The following is a 27,759-nucleotide window of genomic DNA, read 5'->3' as shown; positions in this document are numbered from 1 at the left end:
TGTGCTTTACATAACTACACATGTATAACATATGCCAAATTACTTGCCTTCTCAAGTCAGGGGGTAGGGAAGGAGAGAATTTGTAACTCAAAATTTGAAAAAAAAAATGTTAAAATTGTTTTTACATGTAATTGGGAAAAATATTAAATAAAAGTTGGAATTTAACAGGTGAAGAAGGAAAAGGAAAACACTTCCTGACCTAGGAAACAACCTAAACAAAGATACAAATGTGGAAGGTAAAGGTGTATCGTGGGGACTGAGTAGTTCAATATGCATGAACCACAGGGCAAAACCATGATAAGTCAGTCTTTTACTTCTGTCTAATCAATTCTCTATCAGTGAGGATTTTCCAGACCTACTTTTTTATTCAAGCCTCCCACACCATCTCTTTCTCAACTGTCACAGTCAAGGATCTTGCACCATATTTTACTGAGAAAATAGAGATTGTGTACTACGAGTTTCCTATTTTTAGCTTTTCTATATCACTACACCTTAAAATAATATTATGGTTTCTCTACTCCAGTACCTGTTGAAAAGGTGGCCAACCCTACTTGATATATATCCCTTCCCTGATTCTTGCTCGCAGTAGCATCCCTTCTCTACCCAATCTTCAATCTATTTTTTTTTTAAATTCTACCCCTTATACCTATAAACACTCACTAGACTCTAACATTCTCTCAAGTCACTATCCTTTGTCCTTGGCTTTTAGTCTTATGTGATATAACAAGACTAATTAAAAAAAGGTGATTAGTTTCATAAGTAATACGTGCAATTTATTACATACTTCAAAGGGAATAATAGCTAACATTTATACAGCTCAAAAATTATCTTGTTGGATCCCCATTTTACAGTAAAGGAAACTGAGGCAAATAGAGGTTAAATGATTTGTCCAGGATCATAGAACTGGAAAGTGTCCTGAGGCTGAATTTGAATGTAAGTCTTCCTGATTCTGGCACTCTAGCCACTATGAGCCATCTACCCACTTCATATTTTAAGTCAAAATATGCACCACAAATGCCCCTCCATTCTGCTTCAAACAAAATAAACTGGTCCTACTATGTCACTCTGGTACAGCAAAAGGAGCCCTGACTTTGGAGTCAGGCAACTGTGGTTCAAATCTGATGTTTGCTCCTATGTGTGCCTCTAGGGTCACTTAACCTGCCAGAGCTGCAGCTTCCTTAACAGTAAAACTAGTGGTTTTTCAGTTACTACATTAAGAGAATTACATTAATTAAGAGAACACAGATAACAATGAGGAAGCTGAGGCTTCAGTCACTTGCCCACGGACACAAAGCTTTGGTTGTAATTCAGTCCTGTCTGACTTCCTGACCCCATATGGGGTTTCCTTTGCAAACAGGGGTTTGCCATTTTCTGCTCCAGCCCATTTTACAACGAAGAACTAAGGCAAAGAGAGTTTAGTGACTAGTCCGGGGTTACACAGCCAGTAAGTGTCTGAGGCCAGATTTGAACTCAGAAAGAGGAGTCTTCCTGACTCCATGCAGGGTACCTTACCCATTTCACCACTCAGCTGCCCTTAAAATGGTAATCACACACACACACACTCTCTCTCTCTCTCTCAAAGGTTAGACAATCAATCGATAAGCATCTATTAAGTGTGTACGTCCTAGGCTAAGTGCTGGGACAAAAACTCCAGCTCCAGCTCCAGCACAAACTGTCCTTAAATAAACTAACCAAAGGCACTCAATAAAAGTCTCCAACAGCACCACAATCGGGCAGCGCCGACGGGAGGGGAAGGGGATCTGGCCCCGAACGTCCCAGGAGTGGCAGGCAGGGGGCCGACCCGACAGCGCCACAAACGCGTAGCACTTGGGAGCGTCCCCGCCGCCCTTGGGAAGCCAGATCGGATCAGCTTCAGTTGACAGACGCAGCAGAGGCACCCGGGCAGGTGTAGGCCGATAAACATCCTGGGGTTTTCCGGGGTTCAATAACAAGACGCGCGGGCTCCAACGCAAATGTCAACACTCGCGGGCCCCCAAGATGCCGCCGGGCTCTGGCCCCACCTAAGGACACGAACCCGCGGGGGTGAGATCTCGCGTCTCCTACCTGCATCTCACCACGACCTGGATGTTCTTTCCTTTCTCATCCTTCTTCTTGCCAACAGAACTCGGCTGAAAAGCCATGACGAGACTCGCAGAGGAACCTAAAACCGGGCCGAGAAAAAGCAAGGGCGGGTCAGGGACGGACCTCGAGGCGCGTACGGCTCCTCGGCTCCACCCGGGCCCGTCCAGGGAGCGCCCAGCACCCCCTCCACCAGCATCCCGCGACCAAAGAGGCCGACGAGAGTCCCACCCGCCCAAGACCCCAGCGGGGCTCTCACCTCACTCTGGGTCCCCAGACTCAGAGAAGCCGCTCGTTAACGCCGCTTGGGACCAGCTTCCTCCTCTCCGGGGCAGAACAAACGTTCACGCGCCACGATTTGAATCTTGGACGTGGGATTTCTCCGGACCAATCACAAGGGCCCCGCGCTCAATGCGCCATGGGAAACTGATTTAAATTAAAGGGACCGAAGCAGGTTACAGATGGAAACAGGGAGGAAAAATGGAAGGAGGAGAGGAAATTTTTAAGGTGATGTAAGCCAACTGCATCGTTGTGCTTTGCGATGCTTACTGTGAGAGACTCCTGAAAACAAAGAGAAACCCAAGTGAGTCAGCCCTTCCACCCAGGAGCCAAGAATTTTTCTCTCTTTTTACTACAAGCCCCAGCGATCAGTGCGGCAACTTCCGGGAAATTGCGTAATTGCTGGATTTTTTTTTTTTTCCACTGCCTACAGATCCCGGCCTGCACTGTGCGCCACCGGATTTCCGCTTGCCTTTGTCCCATCTTCCGGATGCTGAGACTGCCGTTTGAGATTTTTGCGTGGAGCGGCCAAAGGCTACTGATGAAGTGAAGGTGTGGGGCGGCGCTTGGTTTCTCAGAGGGCTTTCGTTTGCGCCGCAAACCGAGCGTCTCCTTCCATTTCTTCCGCAGAAGGTCCCAACAGATACCTGGACTTCCCGGGGAGAATCTTCTCACCACGTGCCTTTTTTTCAGCCTCATTAATGTAAAATTCCTGCCTGTCCGGTCAGGGCCTTCCTCCGCTTGGGTGCGATCGCGGGAGAAGCACTGTTGTAATCTAGGCACCTGTGATCCATATCCAGCCTCAGTTTCTCCTCTGAGCTCAGTCGCGAGTCGCCAGCTACCTAGTGGCTATTTCCTACTGACTGTGCCCCCTAGGCGTCTCCGACCGCCGCCCCAACTTCCTTGTTTCTGATAAGGGACCATCCTCCCGTAGCTCCCCGACCTGCGTGCGACTTCAGGGTCTTTCTTGACGATCCTTCTCTCCAGCCTTCCTCCCCAGTGAGTGAATAGCCCCTCAACACCACCTCCAGACCTCGCTCAGCCACCTCTCTCCATTTGAGGTTCACTTTATCCAAGTTTTTCATCCTATTGAAAGCCTGGTAACTGACTTGCCTTCATTTCTTGGTGAGTTCAGTACCTGTCTCACAGGCTCTCTTTCCATCCCAACTTCTGCCTTTATCCCAGGGAATTTCAACAAATATGTTGTAATGTGACCTCACACATAGTAAACTAGCAGTTCGGTCTTCTCAACTCTCCGTGCCCTATTTTCTCCATTCTATCTTAAGTAAACACAGGAATGGTCATGCCCTTGATCTTGCTATCACCCCTATGTTTCTCTTCCACTGTCAAGAATTCTGAAATCCCTGTCTCTGAGAGTGACCTTTTTCTTCCTAAACCGATCCCAACTCATGGCAACTCCTCTAACTCAGCATATACTCACTCCCTCCCCATATTTACCCCTTAGATAACCCATCCAACAGTACATTACCTCTACTGTGGAATTCCCTGTCCTAGAGATAGATACTCAGATACTCCTGTCAAATCCCAACTTTGCAATGAAGTTGGAGGAGGTAATGTAACTACAATGACTGCATCCACTACCAGTTTATATTAACTGATGTCAACTAGACTCTCACTGCAGCAAGGCAATCCTTTTACTCCTCTCTTATTGTCTACCCACTCACTGCAGCAGATATTCTGAATCTCTCCTCAAGCAGAATTCCCTTTCTCCCAGCTCCTCAGCAGAAGTCGTTACCCTATACAGTAGGGTCCAAAGAAGAAAAATCAAGGCCTTACAATTTGACTCTATCTTCCATCCTTCTTATCTCATAACCCTTTGACATCCCCCATTCTTTCTCCCTTTACTCCAGGCTCTATTGGGGTCCTTGTGGTTCTTGCTGAAGCTAATCTTTAGCTAATACATGTCCCTTGATCCCATCACCTCTCCATCTTCTACAGCAGATTGCCCCTACTATCCCTGTCTTTAACCTTCAATATCTCCCTACTAGTTTTTCTTTTTTGTTTCGTTTTTTTTCGTTCTAGTGCTTTTTCCTTTTTGTTTTGATTCTTTCACAACATGACTAATGTGGAAATATGTTTAACATGATTGTACATCTATAATCTATATCAGATTTCTGTTTTGGGAAGGGAGGAGGGAAAGGAGGGATGGAGAAAAATTTGGAACTCAAAATCTTACAGGAATAAATGTTGAAAACCATCTTCACATGTAAATGAAAAATAAAATACTATTAAATGAGAAAAAAAATTAAAAATAAAATCCCATCTTGTTTCTTGGGACAGCTAGGTGGTGTGTGGATTGAGCATGCAGCCTGGAGTCAGGAAGACCAGAGTTCAAATGTGACCTCAGACACTAGCTGTGTAAACCTGGGCAAGTCCCTTCACTGCTTCATTTTCCTCAAAATCTGTAAAATGAGCTGAAAAACGAATTGGCAAACCATTCCACTGTCTTTGCCAAGAAAATCCTAAATGGAGTCACAAAGAGTCAGACACAACTGAACAACAACAAAAATTAGTTTTTTCCCCTGCTTCCCACAGACATGCCCATATCTTCCTAAATCTTAAAAAAAGAAACCCTTACTATATTCTACCATTTCTGCTAGCTATGATCCTGTTTCTTCTTTCTTTCTTAGCCAAAATATTTGAAAAATCTATATACATTAACTTCTTTTCTCATCTATTCCAAACACTGAAATCTGGTAGCCAACTTCATTACTCAACTAAAACTACTTTCTTCAAAGTGATCTCTTAATTGCCAAATCTGGTGATTTTTTTTCTCAGTACTAATCCTTCTCTGCCTCCCTACGGCATTTGAGACAATTGAACACCTCCTGAATGCTCTGTCATCTTTGTGTTTTCATGATGTTCCATCTTCAGACTCCTAATATTTTAACTGACTTGCCCTCTATACCTGGAATGCTATCCCTCTTCATCTCTGCATCTTGTCTTCCCTTGCTTCTTTCAAATCTCAGCTAAAATCCAGTTTCCTAAAGGAAGCCTTTCCCAATTCCCTTTAATTCTAATGCCTACCCTCTGTTGATCATCTCCTGTTTATCCTGTATATAATACATAATTGTTTGCATGTTGTCACCTCAATTAGACTGTGAACTCTTTAAGAATAGGGAATTTCTTTTTCCTTTTTTGTATCATAAGCACATAGTAAGTGCTTAACAAATGCTTATTGACTGCCTTCTCTTGGTTCTTCTCCTCTTAGTCTAACCATTCCTTCTCCACTTCCTTGACTGGATTTTCATCCATGTTAGATCTTCAAGAATCCGTACTGGACCCCAATTGATAAATGGTCAAAGGATATGAACAGGCAATTTTCGGAAGAAGAAATTAAAGATATCTATAATCATATGAAAAAATGCTCTAAATCACTATTGATTAGAGAGATGCAAATCAAAACAACTCTGAGGTACCACATCACACCTATAAGATTGGCAAACATGACAGAATAAGAAAATGATAAATGCTGGAGAGGATGTGGGAGAGTTGGAACACTAATTCATTGTTGGTGGAGCTGCGAGCGCATCCAACCATTCTGGAGAGCAATTTGGAACTATGCCCAAAGGGCTACAAAAATGTGCATACCCTTTGACCCAGCAATATCACTTCTAGGACTGTATCCACAAGAGATCATAAAAATGGGAAAGGGTCCCACATGTACAAAAATATTTATAGCAGCACTCTTTGTAGTTGCCAAAAACTGGAAGTCAAGGGGATGTCCATCAATTGGGGAATGGCTGAATAAATTATGGTATATGAATGTAATGGAGTACTATTGTGCCATAAGAAATGATGAACAAGAAGACTTCAGAGAGGCCTGGAAGGACTTATATGACCTGATGCTGAGTGAAAGGAGCAGAACCAGGAGAACTTTGTGCACAGCAACGACCACAGTGTGCGAGAGTTTTTTCTGGTAGACTTGGAATTTTGTAATAACGCAAGAACTTCTTAAAAAAAAAAAATCCCAATGGTGGTTCTCAAGGCAAAATGCCTTCCACACTCAGAGAAAGAAATATGGAAGTCATTCGCAAAATGTAGCAGACCATGTTTGTGTATGTGTATGTTTTTGTGTATCATGTTTTGATTTGTTATATGATTTCTTTCATTTATTTTAGTCTGACAACATAGCATGACTATAGTGAAAATATACTCAGTAGGAAAGTATATGTAGAACCCATACAGAATTGTATGCAGTTGTGGGGAGGGAGGGGGGTAGTGGGAGGTAGGTGTGGGGGGGATAAAATCTCAATTGTATGGCAGTGATTGTTAAACATTAAAAAATAATTTAAAAAAAAAAAAAGAATCCGTACTGGACCTTTTCATTTTTCTCTATGCTCTCTCACTTGATAACTTAGCAGTTCCTGTGGGTTCAATTAAAATCTCTATGCAAATGATTCACATACCTCTATAAACAGCCACAGTCTCTTCTCTGAACTCCAGTCCTACTTCACCAATTGCCTAATGGATATTTTGAAGTAGCCAAGAAACAAGTCAAACTAAGCATGCCCCAAAATGAAATTATTCTTTTTCCTCTCCAAATCATCTCTTTTTAAAATTCTCCTTTTTCTGGTGAGAGCTCTACCTTCTGAAAAGTTACCCAGAATCATAACCTCAGTGTTATCCTTGACTCCACACTCTTACTCAACTCATATAATCAATGAGTTGCCAGACAGTGTCATTTCTCTCTATATAACTCTAGGGTATCTTTCCTTCTTACCATTGACATAGATGCCACCTTAGTTCAAGTCCTCATTACTTTTTGACTGGACTATTCCAATTGCCTTCTCTTGGGTCTTCGGGCAATCAACTTCTTGGATTTCTAATCCATACTCTGCATAGTTGATATTGTTAAATCAATATTCTTTAAACTCAGATCTAACCAAGTCACTGCCCTGCTCCAAAAGCCCCAGTGGCTCCCTCTTCTCTCTAGGAGAAAATACAAAGTCCTATTTAATTTCATGAAATCTTCTATAATCTAGCTCCAGTCTACTTGCTCGCCTTATTTCAGATTACTATCACACTCATTTTCATAAACTGTGTTCTAACCAAACTGGCCTGTTTGCAGGCCATTACATGACACTCCATGTCCTCTCTTGTACACCTTTATATATCCTGAGCCCTATATCTGGAATTCTCTTCTTCCTCACTTTTGCATCTTGGAATACCTAGCTGCTTTCAAAATTCATCTTCCTCCTTTCCTGATTCCCCCAATTGTTAGTGTTCCTTCCTATTTCCCAAATTACTTTGTATCCACTGCATATTTATCTGATACTTAATTTTCTACATACATGTTGTTTTCCCCCAATAAAATGTAAGCTCCTTGAGAGCAAAGACTTTTTTTGTTGTTTTTTGGTCTCTCTATCCCTAGCACTTAGCGCAGTGCCTACCATATACATTGCTTGTACCTGATTCCCTGATAGATCTTCAAGATCCTTCTTTAATCCTTACAAGCTGTGTGTCCACAGGCAGCTAGGTGGCAAAGTGGATATAGTACCTCGCATTGAGTCAGGAAAAATTGAGTACAAATGTCTCCTAAGACACTTACTAGCTGTGTGGGTCACTTAATCCTGCTTACCTCAGTTTCTTCATCTGTAAAATGAACTGGAGAAGGAAACCGTAAACTGTTGGGGGTGGAAGCTCAATTCCATGTGGACAGTCTCGGGCGGGTAAAGGTGGGAACTTCTAAATCTTAGAGTTCTCATGAGGCCCCCCAGAAAACAGCAGGGAATCGAGGAGTGAGACCGAGGAATCTCGTGTATTTCCGCCTCTTCCTGTGAGAAATGTGATGGGAGGAGCATCCCCCTCGAGACTGTCCCGGATCTGGGCACACCTATTGTTATCTAACAGGCACGGTATTCAGGTGCAAACTATGCGGCTGGAGAGCTTAATTAGGATCAGGAAAGCCTGAAGGCTCTCTTAGCGGAGGGGCCCTGACAGGACAGAAGGCTCCGTTTTTCCTCTCTTCGCTCTTCCCTCCCCCTCTCTCCCCACTTACACTTCTGCTTCCAATCTCTTACCGTAAGATCTTTGCCTCCTTGGGAGATTTCTCTCTCCCTCCTAAGGAAGAGCTCCCCCTGCACATGTAACCAGGACCCTGAATAAAGCCTAACCCTTGTTCGACTCCGGAAAGTCTCTTCTCTCATACGTTTATCCGGTTTGGCCAACCGAAGACCTGGGACAGGTAAGGTAAGACTCGGGTAGCCCTCAGGCCTCTAGGCCTGACAGTAAACCACTTCATTTTTGCCAAAAACAACCCCAGATGGGATCACGAAGAGTCAGACATGACTGAACAATGACAAAAGCTGTGTATCTTTGGGCCTTAGCTGCCTCATTATTATCAGTGATCTCTTAATTGCCAAATGAAATTGCTCTTCAAAAATTCTTTATTCTTCCTGACCTGGATGCATTCGTTGACATTGCTGATTATCGTCTTCCCATACTCTCTCCTCTCTAGGTTTTTTTTGCTGAGGTTCTCTCTGATTCCCTACCTTCTCAGTCTTCTTTGCTGTATCTGCCTCCAGGTCACACTCATTAAAGATTGGTGTGCCCCAGGGCTCTGCCCCGGGTCCTCTTCTCCCTTGATTTATTTCACTTGGCGATGTCCTTAGCTCCCATGGTTTCCTTTACGTCTCCCTGGGGATGCCTCTCAGCTCTGCTTATCCAGCCCTAATCTCTCCTCTGGCCTTTAGTCTCAAATCTCCAACTTTCTTTTCAACATCTCAAACTAGATGTTCAAGAGACATCTTAAACACAGCATGTCCAAAATGGAGCTCATTTCCCCCCAAATGCTCCCTTTTTCCTAACTTCCTTATTACGGTGGAGGGCACCCTCATCTGCCCAATCCCCCAGACTTTCAACCTAGGTGTCATTCTGGACTTCTTACTCTCACTTCTCTTTCTTCCCCATATCCAATGATTTGCCAGGTCCTATTGATCCCACTTGTAGAATTTCTCATCTAGGCCTTTTTTCTCTCCTGTTATTCTCCAGTCACTCTAGTGCATGCCTTTATCACTTCTCCCCTGGACTATTACAATAGCCTGCTAGTTGGTCTGCCTGACTCAAGTTTCACCCCACTCTGGTTCATTCTCTGATGTTGTTCAATCATTCGTGTCCAACTCTTCACCATCTCCTCATAAACAGTACTGCCCATGGAGTTATCTTGGCAAAGATACTGGAGTGGTTTGCCATTTCCTTTTCCAATTCCACCCTCTGTTCCACTGCCAAATTGATCTTCCTTAAGCACAGGTCTGATTGTGTCATCCTCCTATTCAATAAACTTCAATGACTCTCTATTACCTCCAGAATCAAATATGAAATTCTTTGTTTGGCATGTAAAGCCCTTTAGAACCTGGTCCCTTCCATATCTTTCTAGATTTTCTTTATGACTTGTTTCCTTCCATCTATTCTTTGATCCAGTGACTAGCCTTCTTGCCATTCTTTGAACAAGACACTCAATCACCAAGGGGCTGCTAGATGTTGCAGTGGATAGAGCACCAGTGCAAGAGTCAGGAGGACCTGAGTTCAAATCTCACAACAGACACTTGACACTCACTAGTTGTGTGACCTTGGGCAAGTCACTTAACCCCAATTGCCTCATCCTGGGTCACCTCTAGTCATCCTGATGACTATCTGATCACTGGATTTGGATGGCTCTGGAGGAGATGTGAGGCTGGTGACCTGCATAGCCCTCCTTCACTCAAAACAAAGTCAAATGCAAGTCATGTCATCATTTCTCTGACGGCATGGTCTTCTTCAGCAATGAAGGACAAACACACACAATCTCCAAATTCAAGGCATTTTCACTGACTATTCCCCATGACTAGAATTCTCTCCCTCCTCATCTCCACCTTTTAGATTCCTTCAGGTCCTACTAAAATCTTTTCCTCTACAAGAAGCCTTACTTGATTCCACTTCATTTTAGTGCCTTTCCTATGAGAATACTTTCACACTGTCCTGTATGTAGCTTGTATTTATGTAGTTGTTTGCGTATTGTTTCTCCCGTTAGAATGTGTGAAGTCTTTGAGGACAGGAACTATTTTTACCTGTCTTTCTGTTGCAGTGGATAGACCACTGAACCTAGAAACAGGAAGATTTTAGTTCAGACCTGGTCTCAGACACTTAACTAGCTGTTGACTGTGGGCTAGTCTCTTAATTTCTGCCTACCTCAGTTTCCTCCATTGTAAAATGGGGATAATAGTAGCACCTACCTTGCAAAACTGTTAAGAGAATCAAATGATATAATTGTAAAACGCTTAGCATAATGCCTGACACATAGTAAGCATTTAATAAATGCTTCTTCTTTCCCTCCTATCTCCAGCATTTAGCACAGTGCCCAGCACAAAGTAATGCTTTTTGACCTGCCTCTACTTGACTCATTATCTATAAAATAGAAATAATGTTTCTATTACTGCCCTTAGAGGAACTGTGATGAAAGCACAGAACTATGTAAATGAGTTCACCTGCTATATGCTGGCAGAGAAATAGAAAATAATAATTGACATTATAGTTCTTGCCCTGAAATATGTAATAATACCCAATAACTGGAGAGAGGGTTGCATTTAGAAAGACTGAATTCAGAAAAACATTCAATTCCTCCCTGTGACCCATATATCTGAGGGATCCAAGGCAAATCAACTTAACCTCTTAATACCACAGGCAACTCTCTAAGACTCCAAATCTCAGAACTGTTGCCAATCTGCATTAGCAGGAGGTAATTTTCCCTTACTAGGAGCTCCCTACACTGATGAAATCACATTCTCAAATCAAAAAAATGTAACTATAATTCAGAATAGAATATGAGAATATAAAGTATTATGTAAGATCTGGGCATTTGTAAAAAACAAAAACAAATTTGGTACTTTAAGGATCTATATTTTCATCATCGTGATCATTTCCTACCCCTTCTACCAGGACACAATACCCTCTGAAGACTTAGAACTCTTTCCGGGCATCCAAGTATAGGGTAATCCTATGCTTTTGCTCTTGATCCTATTCTCTATTGTCTCTTTAAAGTATCTTCTTTCTACCTCCCTAAATTTCAATCTCTCCCTAAGCCACTGGCTCCTCCCTAATATTTGCAAGCATGCCTTATATGGGAGGTCCTCGAGAACAGAAATTGTCTTTTGACTCTTTTTATATCCCTTGTGCTTAGCATAGTTCCTAGCACATACTAAGTACTTAATAAATGTTTATTGACTTACTGAATGACCAACTAGATCTCCCTCATTTTTTAAAAAAAACCTTCCCTTTGGAAACAGGTAAATGGGAAAATCTTTGTCACAAGTTTCTCTGATAAAGGTCTCATTTTTAAGATGCATAGTTAGCCAATTTAAATATGTCAGAATAAGAGCTATTCCCCAATTTATAAATGATCAAAACATATGAATAGGTGGTTTTTTGAAGAAAACCAGGTTATCAGTAACATATGAAAAAAGAAAACACTACTATTTAGAGAAATACAAATTAAAACAATTGTGAGATTCTACCTTTCACACATAATACTGGCAAAGCTGACCAAAAAGGAAAAATGACAGATGATGCAAGGGCTATAGAAAAACAGGTACATTGGCTCACTCATTGGTCAAGTGGTCCAGCCATTCTGGCAAGCAATTTGGAGCTATTTTCAAAAAGCTTCTTAAACTATGTGTAGACATGGACAAAGCACTATCTCTATAAGATCTCTAAAGAGATAAAAGAAAGAGAAAAAGAACTCATGCATACAAAAAATATTTATAGCAACTCTTTTTGTTTGGTTAAAGAATTAGAAAATAAGTGGGTGCCCATAAATTGCAGAATGATTGAACAAGTTATTTTATATGAAAGTGACAGAATAGTATTTTTCTATAACTAATGATGAAGAGGATAGTTTCAGAGAAGCCTGGAAAAACTTGTACCAATACAGAATAAAGTGAGCAGAACCAAGAGGATAATTTATATAATAACAATGATACTGTAAAGACAAAAAATTTCTGAAAGATTTAGGAACTCAGCTCAACTAACTGACCAACTACATTTCCAGAATACTCATGATGAAATGTGCTACCTACCTCCTGATAGAGAAGTGATGGACTCGGCAGATTGATGATTGTTTTGTTTTGGGGTTTTTGACTTGGAATTTGTTTTACTTTACTATACATGTTTGTAATGATTTTGTGTTTTCTTAATTTCTCAATGGTAGGGGGAGGATAGGAGGATCTTTACTTGAAAAGAAAATTTAAAAAAAAAGTTTAAAAAACATTTCCTTTAATCGTCAAGCTGTTGTCCCATATCTGTCCTCCCTTTCAAATCCAAACTTCTAGAGAAAGTCCTAGCTTCCTTCAAGGCTCAACAGAAGGATTACTTTCCACAAAAGGCATTTCCTAATTCTCCTCCCCTTCCAATTTAGTGCTTCCCTCACATGCCCCCCATTATTTTGTATGCATTTTGTGTTGACTTCTCTACATAGATGTTGTTTTTCCATTGTAGACTCCAAATTCCTGAATGTCAAGGCATATTTTTTTGTCTCTGTATCCCCTCCCTCTAGCACAGTACCTGACCTGTATGTAGTAAGTACTTAACTAATACTCACTGAATTGGATTGGAGTTATAGATCCTAATCTCTCAATATCTAAAAGGTCTTCCTGAGTACTATGACCAAAAGCAATTTATCATGCAGTGGCCAACATTCTGAGGATAAATCTCTCCAAATCAGCAAGGCTGGTCCTTGGACAATGGATACATCATCCATCACTGGACATATACTCGATCTGTCTCTGAAGCCTTTCTAGTTGGGTTGGACTTGATAGAGCTTGCATAGCATTGAGAGTGGAACTTTAGTGAAGAATATGCAAGACAATAGCTTTCATTTCTTGTTTCTTGAACAGGTTAGTTGACTGTTTTTAAAGTTGCATTTTCAACATTTGCTTTATTCAGTTTTATCTACAGTTCTAGCTTGCGATCCTATCTCAACTCTTGGTGCTGATATTACTTTCATAAGTCTATCTTCTTTCATTGCAATTACACGATTACTTCATTGTGGACTGTATTTTTCACCAGACTTTAAGAGCTTGCAAGCTCACCATATCAACGATTATATAATATTTTCAGTCTCTTGAGGCTTCCTTCTTCACCTGTTCACTTCCTTAGTTAAAGACAGAGGAGCAAGTTCTTCCAAATAACTTTGTCCTTGACTGCTGGTGTCATGTTAGGATCTGTCACCTTGTGTCAACAGATATAGCACCAGTATGGGCATATAAACTAAGCAGAGACAAGCTTTATATATATATATATATATATATATATATATATATATATATGTATATATATATTTAAAAGAATGTTAACTTTGAGATACAGATCCCTATCCTTCTGTTGTGTCCTTTGAAACTATTTTTCTCTTTGTTACCAGGCTTCTCTCCTTTTTTCACACCTCTTTCTCTCACACTCCCATCTTAGGGAAAACCTAGCTCTTCCTTTCTCTTCCGTCTATCCCCACCTCAAACCACCATTTTTGGTGACTTTTTCCAGTACTGGAAGCACTTTTTTTTAAATGACTCCCACCTTGAGTCAGAAGGATGAGTAAGCTTATTCCTCATAAAAAATATTCCTTATTCTGCCCCTTCTAGATATTTTCCTCATTTGAAGTTTACTTTATCTGCCAATATCACCCGATCCAGATCCAGGCTGCAGTTATCTCTGAGTCTCTAGGTTATTCTTTCTGTTTCAATGAGTTCAATACCTGGGTCATAGTCTTTCTCTTCAATCAACCCCTGCCCTTATACATGGGAAATTGAAGAGCTGATCCATCAAAAACCTTGATCTCTTAGTTCTTCAACTTAAACACCTGCTGTGACCTTCACTTTACCTCATCAATATCCAGGAAGACCAAAGAATAGTATGTGAAATTATGAATTTGTTATATTGTTTTTAAAAAGAATATATTAAGTAGAAACAAAGTTGCCTTGCTTGTCTGTGTCCCCTTGTTTTCTTTTGTGTATTTCAAAATTACTTTCTTTTCTTTTTTTCTTCACCATCATACTACCAACTCCCCTTCCCCCACAAAAAAGAAGCCCTTCCTTGAAACAAATAAGTGTAGTCAAGCAAAACAAATCCACACACGGGTCCTGTCTGAAAATGTCTCATTTTGCAACTCTAGTCTACCTCTTCCAAGAGGTGAGAAGCATGTCTCATTATCAAGGCCAATTTGGTCACTGTTTTGATCAGAGGTCTGAAGTCTTTCAAAGTTGTTTTCCTTTGCATTATTCTGGTCATTATATAAATTGTTCTTCAGATTCTGCTCACTTTACAACATTTCAAGTATGTCTTCTCAAGTTTTCTGAATCCATCATATTCATCATTTCTTATAACTCAATAATGTTCCATTACATTTGTTTATCATTTATTCAGTCATCCTAAAATTGATGGGTACCTATTTTGTTTCCAGTTGTTTGCTGCCACAAAAAGGGTTACCACAAAATTTTTTGTGCATATGGTTCCTTTCTCCTCTGACTTTTTTTTTTGGTTATAAACAGTAGTGGTATATCTGGGTCAATATTCAAAATTTAATCACATTTGGAATATAGTTACAAATTGCTTTTCAGAATGGTAGAACAATTCACAGTTCTACTTATAATACATGAAGGTAGCTGCCTTCTGACAGCCCCTTCCTGCATTGTATTTGTTTGTGAGGTTGTTGGATTAGTTTTCTCATCCATCAATTCATTTACTGTGTAGTTCAGTTTTATTAATAGGGCTAATGATATCACCAGTTATAGTAAAATTTTCACGTAGTCATTTAAGAAATGCTTGATCATATGAATTGAATAAAAGTGAAAATTCATTCATTAAGATTGAAAGAATTTTTTTCAAAACAACCAAACTCAACAATTATCTTTAAGATTAGTTTTATTGATGCCATTTTTCTTTTTTATGATGACAGTAATTTTCCTATACATAAACCATACCTCTTTCAAATCAGCAAGCCTTCCCTTATAACAAAGAAAAACAGTTAAGTAAAACCAAATAATATTGCAAACACTTCCTGTGCAACATTCTACACCCATAATCTCCCACCTTTCCAAGTAAGAGGAGATGCATTTTTTTCATGTCTTTTCCAGAGCTAAAATAAGTCCTTACGATTACACAGCATACACCTTCATTTTAGTATTCTTTTAATTTGCAATTTTGTAGTTTGGTCATGTTATGAGTGAGAGAGAGATACAGTTCAAGTGATATTAGTTACTCTGAGATTTGAAAGAATGAGGGAATTAGGTGGATCCTGTCAAGAGGATTTATGCAGAGCTATAGAAAAGAATCATAGAGGCAGTGAGTAGTTGCAATTGATGTGAAAGGAGGGAGTAAACTCATGAATTAAATCACAGATCCATCAAAGTATTTGGTACTTACACTTGAATATCTGTCTGTCTGTCTATCTGTCTATCTGTCTATCTCTCTATCACTGTCATCTTGATCAGAACTGCTGAGCAGAAAGAAATCTGAGTTAAAAAATCCTGGTGAATGATGAAGAGATGTGAGGAAGGAGGTAGAAGTAATGTCACAACTTCCCTTCTTTTAAGTTACTATTGGAAGACAACACAAGAAGTGAGCAAACCAACAAGGCTATGAAGATTTTTCTATTGATATTCAAAGCAGGCACTTACTTGAAAGTGAGCCAATAAATTACTATCATCACTTTCTCATCTGGATGATTAGTTAATTGAAATCATGTAGAATATCAGTTTGCAGCTATTTTCTGCTAATACATCCCAATATATTTATATTAAATCACTTCCTTACTTAAAATATTCAGAAAGGTTTCAGTAAAGTATCCTAATGGAGTCTTGCTCTAAAATGCTTATTCCATATAATGTGGGGGTACTAAGCTGAAAGTGACTTTACATTTGCTAGGGTGTAGGTTCTAGCCCTGGAGCCTCACCATAACTCTAGCCTCAGGGTCCATGCCTTGAGACTGCCTTATAAGTGAAACTGCTTTATAATAAAGTCCTTTTGGCACTTCAGTAATGAAATTCCCTTGGATAGAATCCAGCATGGCTCTACCTTACAATGAAATCAGATCTATAGTGAAGAACATAATGGCTATAATGGCTGGTTTCCAGTGAGCTTCAGTAAAAACTGACTTTTTTTTGCCTTTTTACTCCTCTTGTTCCATTTCTGACATGTCCTCCCTCCCTCTCTTGAACTGTTGAATTCTTACCATCTTGTAGAGCTAACTGAAATGCTACCTCCTTCATGAAGCCTTTCTTGATCCATATGGACCTTTTTCCTTTGATTTCACTTTTTTTGGGGGGGGGTTAATTCTATAGTACATATATATATATAATATTGTAGGATTTGGGAATTTAATTCTATGATGCATTTATGTTATATTGTGTTTGACAGCTGAATTTGTATTTTATCTCACTGTTGTTCAGTAGTTTCCAACTCTTGGTGACCCCTTTTGAGGTTTTCTTGGCCAAGATACTGAAGTGGTTTGCCATTTCCTTCTCCAGCTCATTTTACAGATGAGGAAACTGAGGCAAACAGGGTTAAGTGACTTGTCCAAGGTCACACAGGTAGTAAGTGCCTAAGGACAGATTTCAGCTGGAGAATGGGCCTGGCTCCTGGTCTGGCACTCTCTCCACTGCAACAGCTAGCTGCCCCTTTATCCTCTTAATGAATTGTAAATTTCATGAAGACTGTAACTGTCTTAAACTTTCAGTCTCCCCCTTTCTCCTTGCACTGGCATACTCATACCTACACACAATAGGCATTTAATATTGTTGTTTGTCCTTCCTTCTGCAAGTGAACTGGATTTAAGTGAGGCAGGGCTGTGCAGAGTCACCAGCCTCACTCTCTCTTCTGGAGCCATCGGGGTCCATTGGCCAGATATAGATCAGGATGACTGGAGATGGCCCTGATGCAGTGGGAGACTTTGGTCCTTTTAATATCTGTTTGACTGAGGCAACTCTCATTCAGTGATTAAGGATAGGTAAGAAATGAGGCAAAAAAATGGCCTATTTGACCTAGGCAAAAATAAATCATTCTGGGAGGTGAAGACCCTTCAGACAATTGCTAATTTACACTCATTCTGAACCTTCAGGGCTCAAATAAGGGCCAAAGGAGGCTTGGGCTGGGACCTATTATTGGCCATTCAACGAGAGCCAGAGGGTTTTGGGTCCAGAAGGAAGGACAAACAACAATCTGTGAGTAGAAGGAGCTGCCCCACTAGGGACCCAACTGGCCAGCTCCAGCTAGGCAATGCTGCTCTGCCTCAGTCCACATAGGCTATGCTACCTTTACCCACAGGTGCTCTGCCCCAAAATTGTCATCGCTGAAACCTCACTAGACATTTTGGGGATTATGGGCTAGATGTCCCACTTCCTAAGGGCCAGGCCTTAAACCCAAATCAGTTACTTAAATGATTGGCTGTGGGAAACCAGTACTTGCTGAGGACTCTTAGAGTCAGTCCTCCCGGCCCCTTCTACCCTAGAGGGCGCCCGCGGGCCGTTACCCGGGCGATTAGGGGCAGTTCGCATGCAGGACCGAGGCTGGTGATTGGTTTTCAGCGCGGATGTGGACGCTCCCGGCTCCAACACCTTCACCTCGGTTGGTCCACCACAGCCAATGGGGGCGTCTCTGCAAGTACACAGACCCTGTTTTAGATTGTCCATACGGTGCTCCCCTCAAATAACCCATTCGCCCCAGCCCTCCCTCCCCTGGGTTCCACCTGTTTCTCAGCAACCCCCGAGCCAGAGCGCATCCTGCTCTGCGCCTTTTGCTGAGTCCCGACCCAGCTGACTCGCACGCGCCCCGCCCCTCGGGGCCCGGCTGAGCTCTCCCTCCGCCCCCTCTGCCACTGCCGCCTCCTCCGTGGCGCTCGCGCCCGGCCCAGGAGGGTGGCGCGAGTTGTCCGACTGAGCATGCTCAGTGGGCTGGGCCAGCTCCGGGCGCCTGGAGGAAGCGTTTCCAGTGCTCCTGGCGGTGGCGCTGGGGTATGCGGTACGGGCTAGCGTGGCGGCTGCTGCACCCCGCGCTCGGCACGACCTTCCTCCCCGTCCTCACCGCTCGCCTCTGCGGGGAGCATCTTTCGGGGTAAGCGGGCGGCCCTATCGGGCCGCAGCACCAGGGCCCCCGGGGGAGTGCGGCTGGGGTCCGAGGCTGCAGCTACCGGGGCGATTCCGCAGCCCCCACCCCGTGGCTCCCGGCGCCTGGCCCCCAGGTTCCCGAGACAGCCGGCTGGCCGCAGTCCTCCTTGGGAGCCCGGGCCGGGGAGAAGCCCAGGAGCCTGGGCCTGGAGGGAGGGCACCGGACAGGGCGAGCCTGGCGAGGGCCCTGCCTGGCCGGGCAGAGCGGAGGGCACGGATCCGCCGCTTGTGTGACCTAGGGTCGCCGCGGGGACTATGTCACAAGGCCGGTGCGGGGAGGCCGAGAAGCGCCGCGCCGCCGCGGGCAGCAAAGTGCGGCGACCGGGGTGGCGGGGGTCGGGCCAAGTTATGCCCCTCCGGTGGGACCGGGTCCGACCGCTGGAAGCAAAGCCTCCACTGGCGGAATCTGACTTTTCCCAGGGGAAGAGAACCTGAGCAAAAGAGAAGCAGGTAGGGAGGGAGGAGCTGCCGGAGGAGGAGGAGCAGCCGGAGGAGTAGCAGGAGCTGCAGCTGCTGCAGCTGGGCCGGGGCCGGAGAGGACTGCCAGGCGCTCGGGCGCTGCGCCCTCCCTCCCCCGGGCCGCCGCGTCGCGGGGCTGCCCCTGACTCCCAACTCCCCGTTTGCGCCGTAGTCTCCTAGGCTTTTTGATCTGGAAGAGACTTTAAAGGGCATCCCCAAGCCCTTCCATCTTGCGGAGGCGGGCGGGGTGGGGGGAGTTGGAACCTTCGGGAGGAACGGTGCACTCTGTTGTTGGGAAGGAAGCTCAGGTGGTTGTCCGTCACGTTATATCAAAAACTTTATTTGGTAGTTCTTTATAGACACCTTAAAGGGTTAAGTTTCTTTCACCAACAGCTGTTGGAAAACATAGGGTAGGCTTGTGCATTTGTGTAGGATTTCATCAGTCAGTTATCGAACCCCTCCTATGGGGAGGCAGTGAATAGTGTACGGCGTGGAAAGGAGCGCCGCTTCTGGGGTCAGAGAGTCTCGCCTCCGGGGCTTGTTACGCGGGCATATCATTCCACCTCTCCGGGCTTAGAATCCTCATTTGTAAAATGTGGATTGTCAACTGGACTCTTAACAGCTTCAAGAGCCTTTGTGTCACATGACCCTGGGTGCAAAGCATTGTACTTCAGCCCTGTGAGAGATTACCGACCAGCACGAGCTTTATTTTGCTTGGTAGTAGGGAGAAGTTGGGATGGCACATGAAAGATAACAAAATGGTTAGGGCGCTATTGATGCCAGTGAGTAATAAGCCAGTTAAGCACTAGAGGATTTCAGATATGGTCAGGAGGCATTAAGAAAGAAAGGGAATTTGAGTTTGCCCCTTAAATGAAAGAAAAGTAGGCTTCGGATATATGGGGAAGGGTTTTTACAGGTATGGAATGTCATTGGGAGACTAGACCAGTGTTACTGGAGTGAAGTTTTTCAAACAACAAGCATATATTAAGTCTGTATCATGTTCTAGATAACTGTCCTAGTCTCTGTGGATACAAAGACCTTGAATAGCCTTTGCTCTCATTTCCTTTTATCTGGGAAGATAAAATGTACATATAAAAAATATGTATAAAGTAAAATACAAGGTGAGTTTAGAGGGGGGAGGACATGTGTAGTTGAGAGGGTGAGAAAAGGCTTTATATGGAACAGAGGTGTAAAATACTAGGCCTGTAGCCCACCACCCTGCCAAGCCTCCTTAAAATGTAATTAGGAAATATTTAACAAAATAAATAAAAATACAGTAAAATATAGATAATAGCACACTTCCAAAGTAAGTCATTATGCAGTCTGCAGGGATCCTTACATATAGTTTAGTGGCCCCCTTTTCTATTTGAGTATCATACCACCGGTATAGAAGATATCACTTGAGCAGAGTTTTGGAGATTCTAAGAGGTAGAAGTGAGAAAAGAGCCAGTGCATAGGAGAGGAAACTGGAGATATGGAGAGTTTGTTGTGTGTCAGGATCAGGTATATAGTGGGAATGTAATGCATATTGTGAAGGTCTTTAAAAGCCCTTGCTCTTGTGTAGAAGTAGCTGAATGAAGAAAATCCAGAAGAGCTTGAATGCTTAGCAGAACAGTTTGTTCTTTATCTTATAGGCACTTATGAAGGTTGTGGGACATGAAAATGATATTATAAGAATGGTATTTTTGGAAAATTCATCTGGTGACATTGTGAAGAGTCATTGAAGTGTATGGGAGCAAGCTGGAGGGTACCTGCATGAAGATTTTCCTGTTATTTTCTTTGTCCATCTGTCTTGATATTTCCAACCCGTATCATCCTCTAGTACTTTGGTATTTGTACAAGTCACTTGGCAAGTAGTATCAAATTGCCATGTGACATCTTTTATTCTTTAAAGTAATTAAAAAATTAAATTAAACCAGAGATTAATTGAGGAGACTATATCTTATATTTTATTTCAATCTGTGCAGTACACACAGCACCTTACACATAATATGCACTCATAATAAATATTAATGACAGGAAAAATCTTTAGAATTTGATTTTACAACTCTGAGGTGAATTTTTTATGCTCATTGTATCTGCAGATGCTGCAACAGATTCTTATATTGTTTTTTTTCTTAAGTTTTGAAAGAAGGGAGTACATTTTTATTTTTTTCTCCATGGCTGCTTGAACACTAGTTAGGGCATTATCAGTCAGCAGATAGAAAATCTAGATGGATTTTTTACAAGGCACATGTTGTTCTTTAGTCACCTCCCTTTTGGTAACATGTTATATTCTTTGTTCATGGTAAAATTACATTGTACTTATAAATTTAAATGTTCAGATTACTCCAAAAAGTCAATCTAGCATTCTTTGTCTGTTTTCTTGCATGAAAATTGCAGCTATAAAACATCTGGTATTAAGATTCTTTATGTTAAAATTTTCAGGTTTCACCTTTTTTGTGAATGAGATATTGTGCACTTGGAAGTTCTTTGGCAGTTATGCAAGGATTAAAGAGCAAGATGAAAGTGTGTGTGTTTGTGTGTGTGTGTGTGTGTGTGTTCTCCAGGTTTTTTTTTTTTACTTTTGCTGACTGACATTTTGGTAACTTACCTTTTGTCTACCATGTTAAGAGATTGATCACATCAGTGCATTTCAAAGATCTTAATCCTTAAGGGCAGCTATGTGGAGCAGTGAAAAAAGTGCCAGGCCTGAAGTCTGAAAGACTCCTCCTCCTGAGTTCAGATCTGTTCTCAGACACATATTATCTGTGTGACCCTGGGTAAGTCACCTAACCTTGTTTGCTTGAGTTTCCTCATCTGTAAAATGACCTGGAGAAGGAAATGGCAAACCACCCTGGTGTCCCTGCCAAGAAGACCCCAAATGGGGTCATGAAGAGTCAGACATGACTGAAAAATGACTGATCTACAACAAATATGTGCAAGTGTTACAAAATTTGAAGTTTATTGTATCTTTTCTCTTTCTAATAGAGTGGACAGGGTTCAGACTTTGAGTTAGGAAGGTATAGGTCTAAATTCCATCCCAGATACGTAGTAACTATGTCCCAGGGCAAGTCACTGAATGTTCCTGGGCCTCAATTTCTTCATCAGTAAAATAAGAGTGTTGAAGTATACCATAACTTCTAAGGTCTCTTCCAGCTCTAAATTTATAATTTTTCGATGTACATCTTCATGGATTGAAAGAATGGGATGCTGTGAATGACTTGTGTTTGGAAGGAACAAATAGTTGACTTTTACTCTTCGTTAGATGTGACATACTTGGAGCTGTGGGTCCACAAGGGGCCTCCCAAACTCCCTAATGCTAAGAGGAACCAGACTAAAATGTCAATAGGAAATGTTTAACAAAATAAATAAAAATATGATACAACATAGGTGACATGAATTTGTGACTTTCTGGGCCAATAAATGACCTCAGGGATGTTTCCATTTGAGTTTGAGAACACTGCTCTACATAGTATTAATGGAAGAAGTGAAGTTCATAATTTAGAGTTCTTTATATCCCAGGGTTCAATCCCAGATACCTAGAATAGGATGCCTAAAGAGCCTAACCTTCCAGATGGTTTTTGTTGATAGCTGATTGGGGATTTTATAACAAACTTTATGTAGAGCTTTCCGTCAGTGTTTTATTCAAGGTGATAGCAATCCTATTTTATTAATCTGTTGGACACTGAGGAGTATGAGCTTTATGTTGCATCTTTGGGGTGGGGGGGAAGAGTATTGGAATAGATTGTAACAAATTATGATTGTAAGTATAGTCCATATCTAGCAGTGAAAAATGTTAGAGGTCATTTGACAAATACTTTCTGATGACACATGAACTAAGGTTTGTAAAATACCTGGGACTTCTAAGATGGACCCACCAGTCTCAGTCACTCAACATTTATTGAATGTCTTCTGTGTGCCAGGCACTGAACTATATGTGATATATAGATATCATATATATATATATATATATATACATATATATATACATATATATATATACACACACACACATATATATATATATATATGAACTACATGTTTGTGTATGGGTGTATGTACATATATATATACACACAGATATATATGTATATATCTATATGTCTCTTATTATATATATGTATAGGCAAAAGACAGTCCCTGCTCTCAAGAAGCTCACAGTTTAGTGAGGCAGCAGGTAACATGCAAACAACTATGTACAACTAAGATATATGCAGGGTAAATTGGAGATAATCAGCAGAGGGAAGGCACTAGAATTAAGGGGGAATCCAGAAAGGCTTCTTGTAGAAGGTTAGATTTTTAGCTGGGGCTTGAAGGAAACCAGCAAGCAGAGATGAAAAGGGCGAGCATTCTATGCTTGTGGGACAATCAGTGAAAATGCCACCAGGTTTCAAAGTTAGGAATCTGGGTACATCTTAAAATAGCAGTTTCATGCTTAATTCTTCCAGGTTTAGATTCCTTTGAGTAGGAGAAAAATCAGGATTTCAGGATAGAAAGTTTATGAAGGTTACTTGTTCATATTGTGTGCCCTAGCCCAAATTCCCTTTTCCCAATTTCTTTTCCCAATTTCTTTTACCTTTTACCAATTTGTAAATCACATTTTAGAGCAAGTTAAGATTTAGGTAGTTCCTCCCAGCAGTTCTGTGAGGTTGATAGTTAAAAGGATTTTTCCCCTTTGACAGGTAAAGAGAACAAGAATTAGAGAGGTCAAATGCCCTGCTCAGGCATATTGGTAGGTCAGGTTCTGATGAACAACTGAACTTATTAATTCTTAATAATGTTTGTTTGTTTGCTTAGCACAGTGCCTGGCACATGATAGACAAATGCTAGATGACTAACAGAATTATTTGGAACTTAATCATAGCCTGTTGTGTGTTATTTGTCTCCATGCAGGCAGGAGTGACATACTTTTTTCTTTTTTTCTGTAGCACCTCCAACTGGGTTATCAGCTATACAGGCAAGCCCTTGTCTGGGAAGACCTGACATTGGCATACGCTGACTTTTTTACCTGAGCTGGTCAGTTAAGTTCTCAGTCCCCCAGACAACTCTAAGACTCTACAACTAAGTTATAGAGTTGGTGCCCACCTGTTTTGGTAATAGGGAGTTCCTTCATCTGAAGTTTTTTCTTTTAATTTTAATTTTTTTTATTTTTAATGTTCTACAATCACTACCTTAAAACTTAGATTTTTTTCCCCTCCTACTTACCCCCCCACTTCCTCCCTCCCCAAGACGGCATGCAGTTCTATATAGGATCTACACATACATTCCCATTAAACACATTTTCACTATAGTTATGCTGTGTAGACGAACTAAAATAAATGGGAGAAATCATATAACAAACCAAAACGTAATACACACCATCTGAAGTTCTTTATGTGAATGAAATCCTAGGTTTGGTTTCTCCCTTTCCCATTCCCATCCATCCCACTCCCGAAATGATCAGTTTTACAGATGGGCAACCCAGGGGACTACACTGGTATACATGAAACGTTAAAAGGAGATAGTATGGTATGGTGGAAAGAAGCTAGATTTAGAATCACAGATCAGAGTTCAGATCCTATTTGTTGCCACTTTACGACCTATGTGACCTTGGGTAAGTTAACCTCTCTGAGCTTCCTAATCTGCAAAATGAAGAGGTTCCTTCTAGCTTTAAACCTATGATCTTGTGACATAGGGAAAGGCCTCCAGAGCATAGGTATTGGGATATTTATTAGAGAACATGGGCCAGAATTGGCAAGGATGAAAGGATGGGTTTTGGTTTGCAAAGTGGAGAGAGTACCTACATTGATGAAATCATAAATCATTTGAAATGATTATATCCAAAGATATAAACTACACAATCCTTCATCTCCCCAATTCCCAAGTCTGCAATATTGCTTTTTACAATTGGTATTGTTCTACCTTGAATGTGTATGTATTTTTTTCTTTAAAAGAGGCAGATACTTGGAGAGGGACAGGATCAAAAGAGAGAATAGAAGCAATGGGGGGCAGGATAGAATGGAGGGAAATATAGTTAGTCTTACACAACATGACTATTATGGAAGTCATTTGCAAAACTACACAGATATGGCCTATATTGAATTGCTTGCCTTCCAAAAGGAATGGGTGGGGAGGGAGGGATGAAGAGAAGTTGGAACTCAAAGTTTTAGGATCAACTGTCGAGTACTGTTCTCGCTACTAGGAAATAAGAAATACAGGTAAAGGGGTATAGAAAGCTATCTGGCCCTATAGGACAAAAGAGAATATGGGGCAAGGGAAGGGAGGGATGATAGAAGAGAGGGCAGATTGGTGATAGGGGCAATTAGAATGCTCGGTGATTTGGGGTGGGGGGAGGGGACAAATGGGGAGAAAATTTGGAACCCAAAATTTCGTGAAAATGAATGTTAAAAGTTAAATAAATTTTTTGAAAAAAGAGACAGCTAGATGGGACAGTGTATAGAGCACTGGGTCTGTAGTCAGGAAGACCTGAGTTCAAATCCAACCTCAGACACTTAACTAACTGTGTGTCCCTGGGTAGCAAGCTTAACTACTCTTTGCTTTCGCTTTCTCCACCATAAAACAGGGATGATAGCATCTATCTCACAGATATTTGAGGATCAAGTGAAATAATATTGGTAAAGTGCCTACCGCATAGTAGGTACTATGTAAATGCTAGTAATTATTATTATTATTGTTGTGAACAGTATCAATAATCTCATTTTGGGAGAGTCGCTTAAATACTCTTGTCTATAATAGAAAGTCCCTTAAAGAATATTTCTTAAAATTTATAATATCGATACCTAGTAAACACTGTCATCACAGCTGGTTTTTTTTTTGGTATTGTACCAAATGACTAATACATGTGAGCAGGACCTTGGTTGTGTTGCCTAGCTTTGGAAAGAAGTGAAGTGTAATCATTAGAATACACACACACACACACACACACACACACACACACACACACACACACATATATACATATGATTAGAAGGATGTGGTAGAAAGCAAGTTTTTAGTGCCTCTTTGCCTGTTTTTTTTTTAATAATAGTAAGATTATGCCATAAAACTCAAGGCCCAATATCCACATTTTCCTGTTGCAGTTCTCTTTCCTCCAAGATCTGTCAGTCTTTTGTCTGGTCAGTATTGTCCTTGAGTGTCAGAATTAAAGGGTGTGACCATCCCATCATAACTTAAATTGCTGAAACCAATGTGCTTCTCAGAAGAGGAATCCAGTAGCCACTGTTTTGACTCAGGAAAGATAACTCAGTAATTTATGACCTTGAGCAAATTCAGGATTTTTGAGCCCTAATAACTAGTTGTTAGCTAGGAATTCTAGGTAAAATTAGTAGGTTAGTCACCCTCATACTTTCTGATTTTCTTGGGTTCCAGAATAGTATGGTGAAATACAGATGTTGAAGTTTGGGCACTTCAAGTTATTTAAGGTTTGTAAAATCTCAAATTATGTGAAATCAGTTACCTAGAAAAAACTGACAAACTTAATTTAAAAAATCATCGATACTTCTTGTTTTGACACAACAGCCAGGTCCAAACAGCCTCCTTCATTTAAGGTACTACTTCAGTCTACCCCACCCCCAAATAATTCATTAGTTGTTGAAAGAATGCATCCATTTTTTCTGTTAAATTTGAGCATTGACTTGTATTTGACCATAGTTGTGTTGTCTTTCAATATTGAGTTTATTTACACTGTTTTGGCTCTGCAGTCTTCATTTTGTATTATTACTTCATACAAGTTTTCACATGTTTCTCTGAATTCTGTTACTCTTTATGATGTGATAACATTATATTATATTCACATACTTCTATTTGTTCAGTTATTCTCCAATCATTGGACGTAAAATGTTGCTACCAGCTCTTTCCAAATTGGATTTAAGGAAGGAGATAGCATAGTGTAGGGAAAAGAATATTGAATTAGAATTTAAGAGATCTGACTTATAATTTTGATTTGGCCTTTAGATAGTTTGTGTAATCCATGGACAAATCCCTTTGCATCTCAGTGCTTTGGTTAGTTAGTTTTCTTGTGCAGTTTTGGATTTTTGAGTTGAAAGCTTAGAATCAGATTTTTAAAGTGCTAGTTTTGGAGTCAGAATAACCTGACTGTGAGTCTTGTCACTCTGTTTCATCTTTTTGTGGCTTTTGGCAAGTCATTTTTACCTTTGTTTCCCTGTTTCTTCTGTTGAGGTGCTTAGAGTAAATAATCTCTGAGGTGTCTTCCAGCTCAGTGATAACCGTGGTTTGGACATATGTTCATATGTCCAAAAAATGTTAGTTGGACCCTAGTTTCTGTGCATAATTTTCCTTTATTTAAATATGGTATTATATGTGGCTCTGAGACTAGAGATCCTTTTAGCATTTGTTATAGGATGAACTTGCCAATATGACTTTTTGGAAGGACCAATTATTTTGATTATTTTTATAGATTTGAGTGATATATACTAAGCATTCCTTTTTGACAGTTCTTATGATAAGTATTCAGTATTTATAACAATTACCTAGGTACTTATACCAACTTTTATAGAACTAGAATTTCCTTTTTAGTATTTAGCCATATAATCTTGGCATAATTCATTTTGTAAGAAAATATTTATATGAAACTAAAAAAGAATCAGTTTTTCTCAAAAGTAGTTACAAGTTGAAAATCAGAGAGGGTGACATGTGAAGCCAGGGTCAATTGTGCATGAGAGAACCTCAGAACCATCCCTGTAACCTGAAGATTACTTGTCTCTGCAGTTAACTTCCCTCCCATCCCAACTTTAGTTATTTATATGATTACCTTTTTTTAAGAGCAATGTATATTTCACTTGTTAAAGAAGTA

The 27,759-nt window shown here is 40.9% G+C and overlaps 2 protein-coding genes across 3 annotated transcripts in view; one reads left to right on the top strand and one right to left on the bottom strand.

Moving 5' to 3' along the window:
- The window catches only part of KIF11 (kinesin family member 11), a 59,254-nt gene extending 56,780 nt beyond the window's left edge, over positions 1–2,474 (bottom strand). The window contains exons 1-2 of the mRNA XM_072625265.1: positions 2,339–2,474; positions 2,065–2,161 (exon numbers count right to left, since the gene is read on the bottom strand). Coding sequence (XP_072481366.1) covers positions 2,065–2,141 — 77 coding nt within the window. The 5' untranslated portion in view covers positions 2,142–2,161; positions 2,339–2,474. The remainder of the gene's footprint in view (positions 1–2,064; positions 2,162–2,338) is intronic.
- Positions 2,475–18,254: 15,780 nt separating this feature from the next.
- Positions 18,255–27,759, top strand: part of IDE (insulin degrading enzyme) — a 104,710-nt gene continuing 95,205 nt past the window's right edge. Inside the window, exon 1 of one of the 2 annotated variants that reach the window (XM_072625255.1) lies at positions 18,255–18,453. In XM_072625255.1, the coding sequence (XP_072481356.1) occupies positions 18,356–18,453 (98 nt within the window). In that variant the 5' untranslated portion in view covers positions 18,255–18,355. Of the gene's footprint in view, positions 18,454–18,872; positions 18,957–27,759 lie in introns of those variants that run through there. The other variant, XM_072625246.1, reaches the window with a different exon arrangement.

This window comes from Notamacropus eugenii, chromosome 1 (genome assembly GCF_028372415.1).
Source record: "Notamacropus eugenii isolate mMacEug1 chromosome 1, mMacEug1.pri_v2, whole genome shotgun sequence".
Taxonomy (NCBI): Eukaryota; Metazoa; Chordata; class Mammalia; order Diprotodontia; family Macropodidae; genus Notamacropus; species Notamacropus eugenii.
Note: the sequence above shows the minus strand (reverse complement) of the source record. Positions and strands in the feature narration are given on the sequence as shown.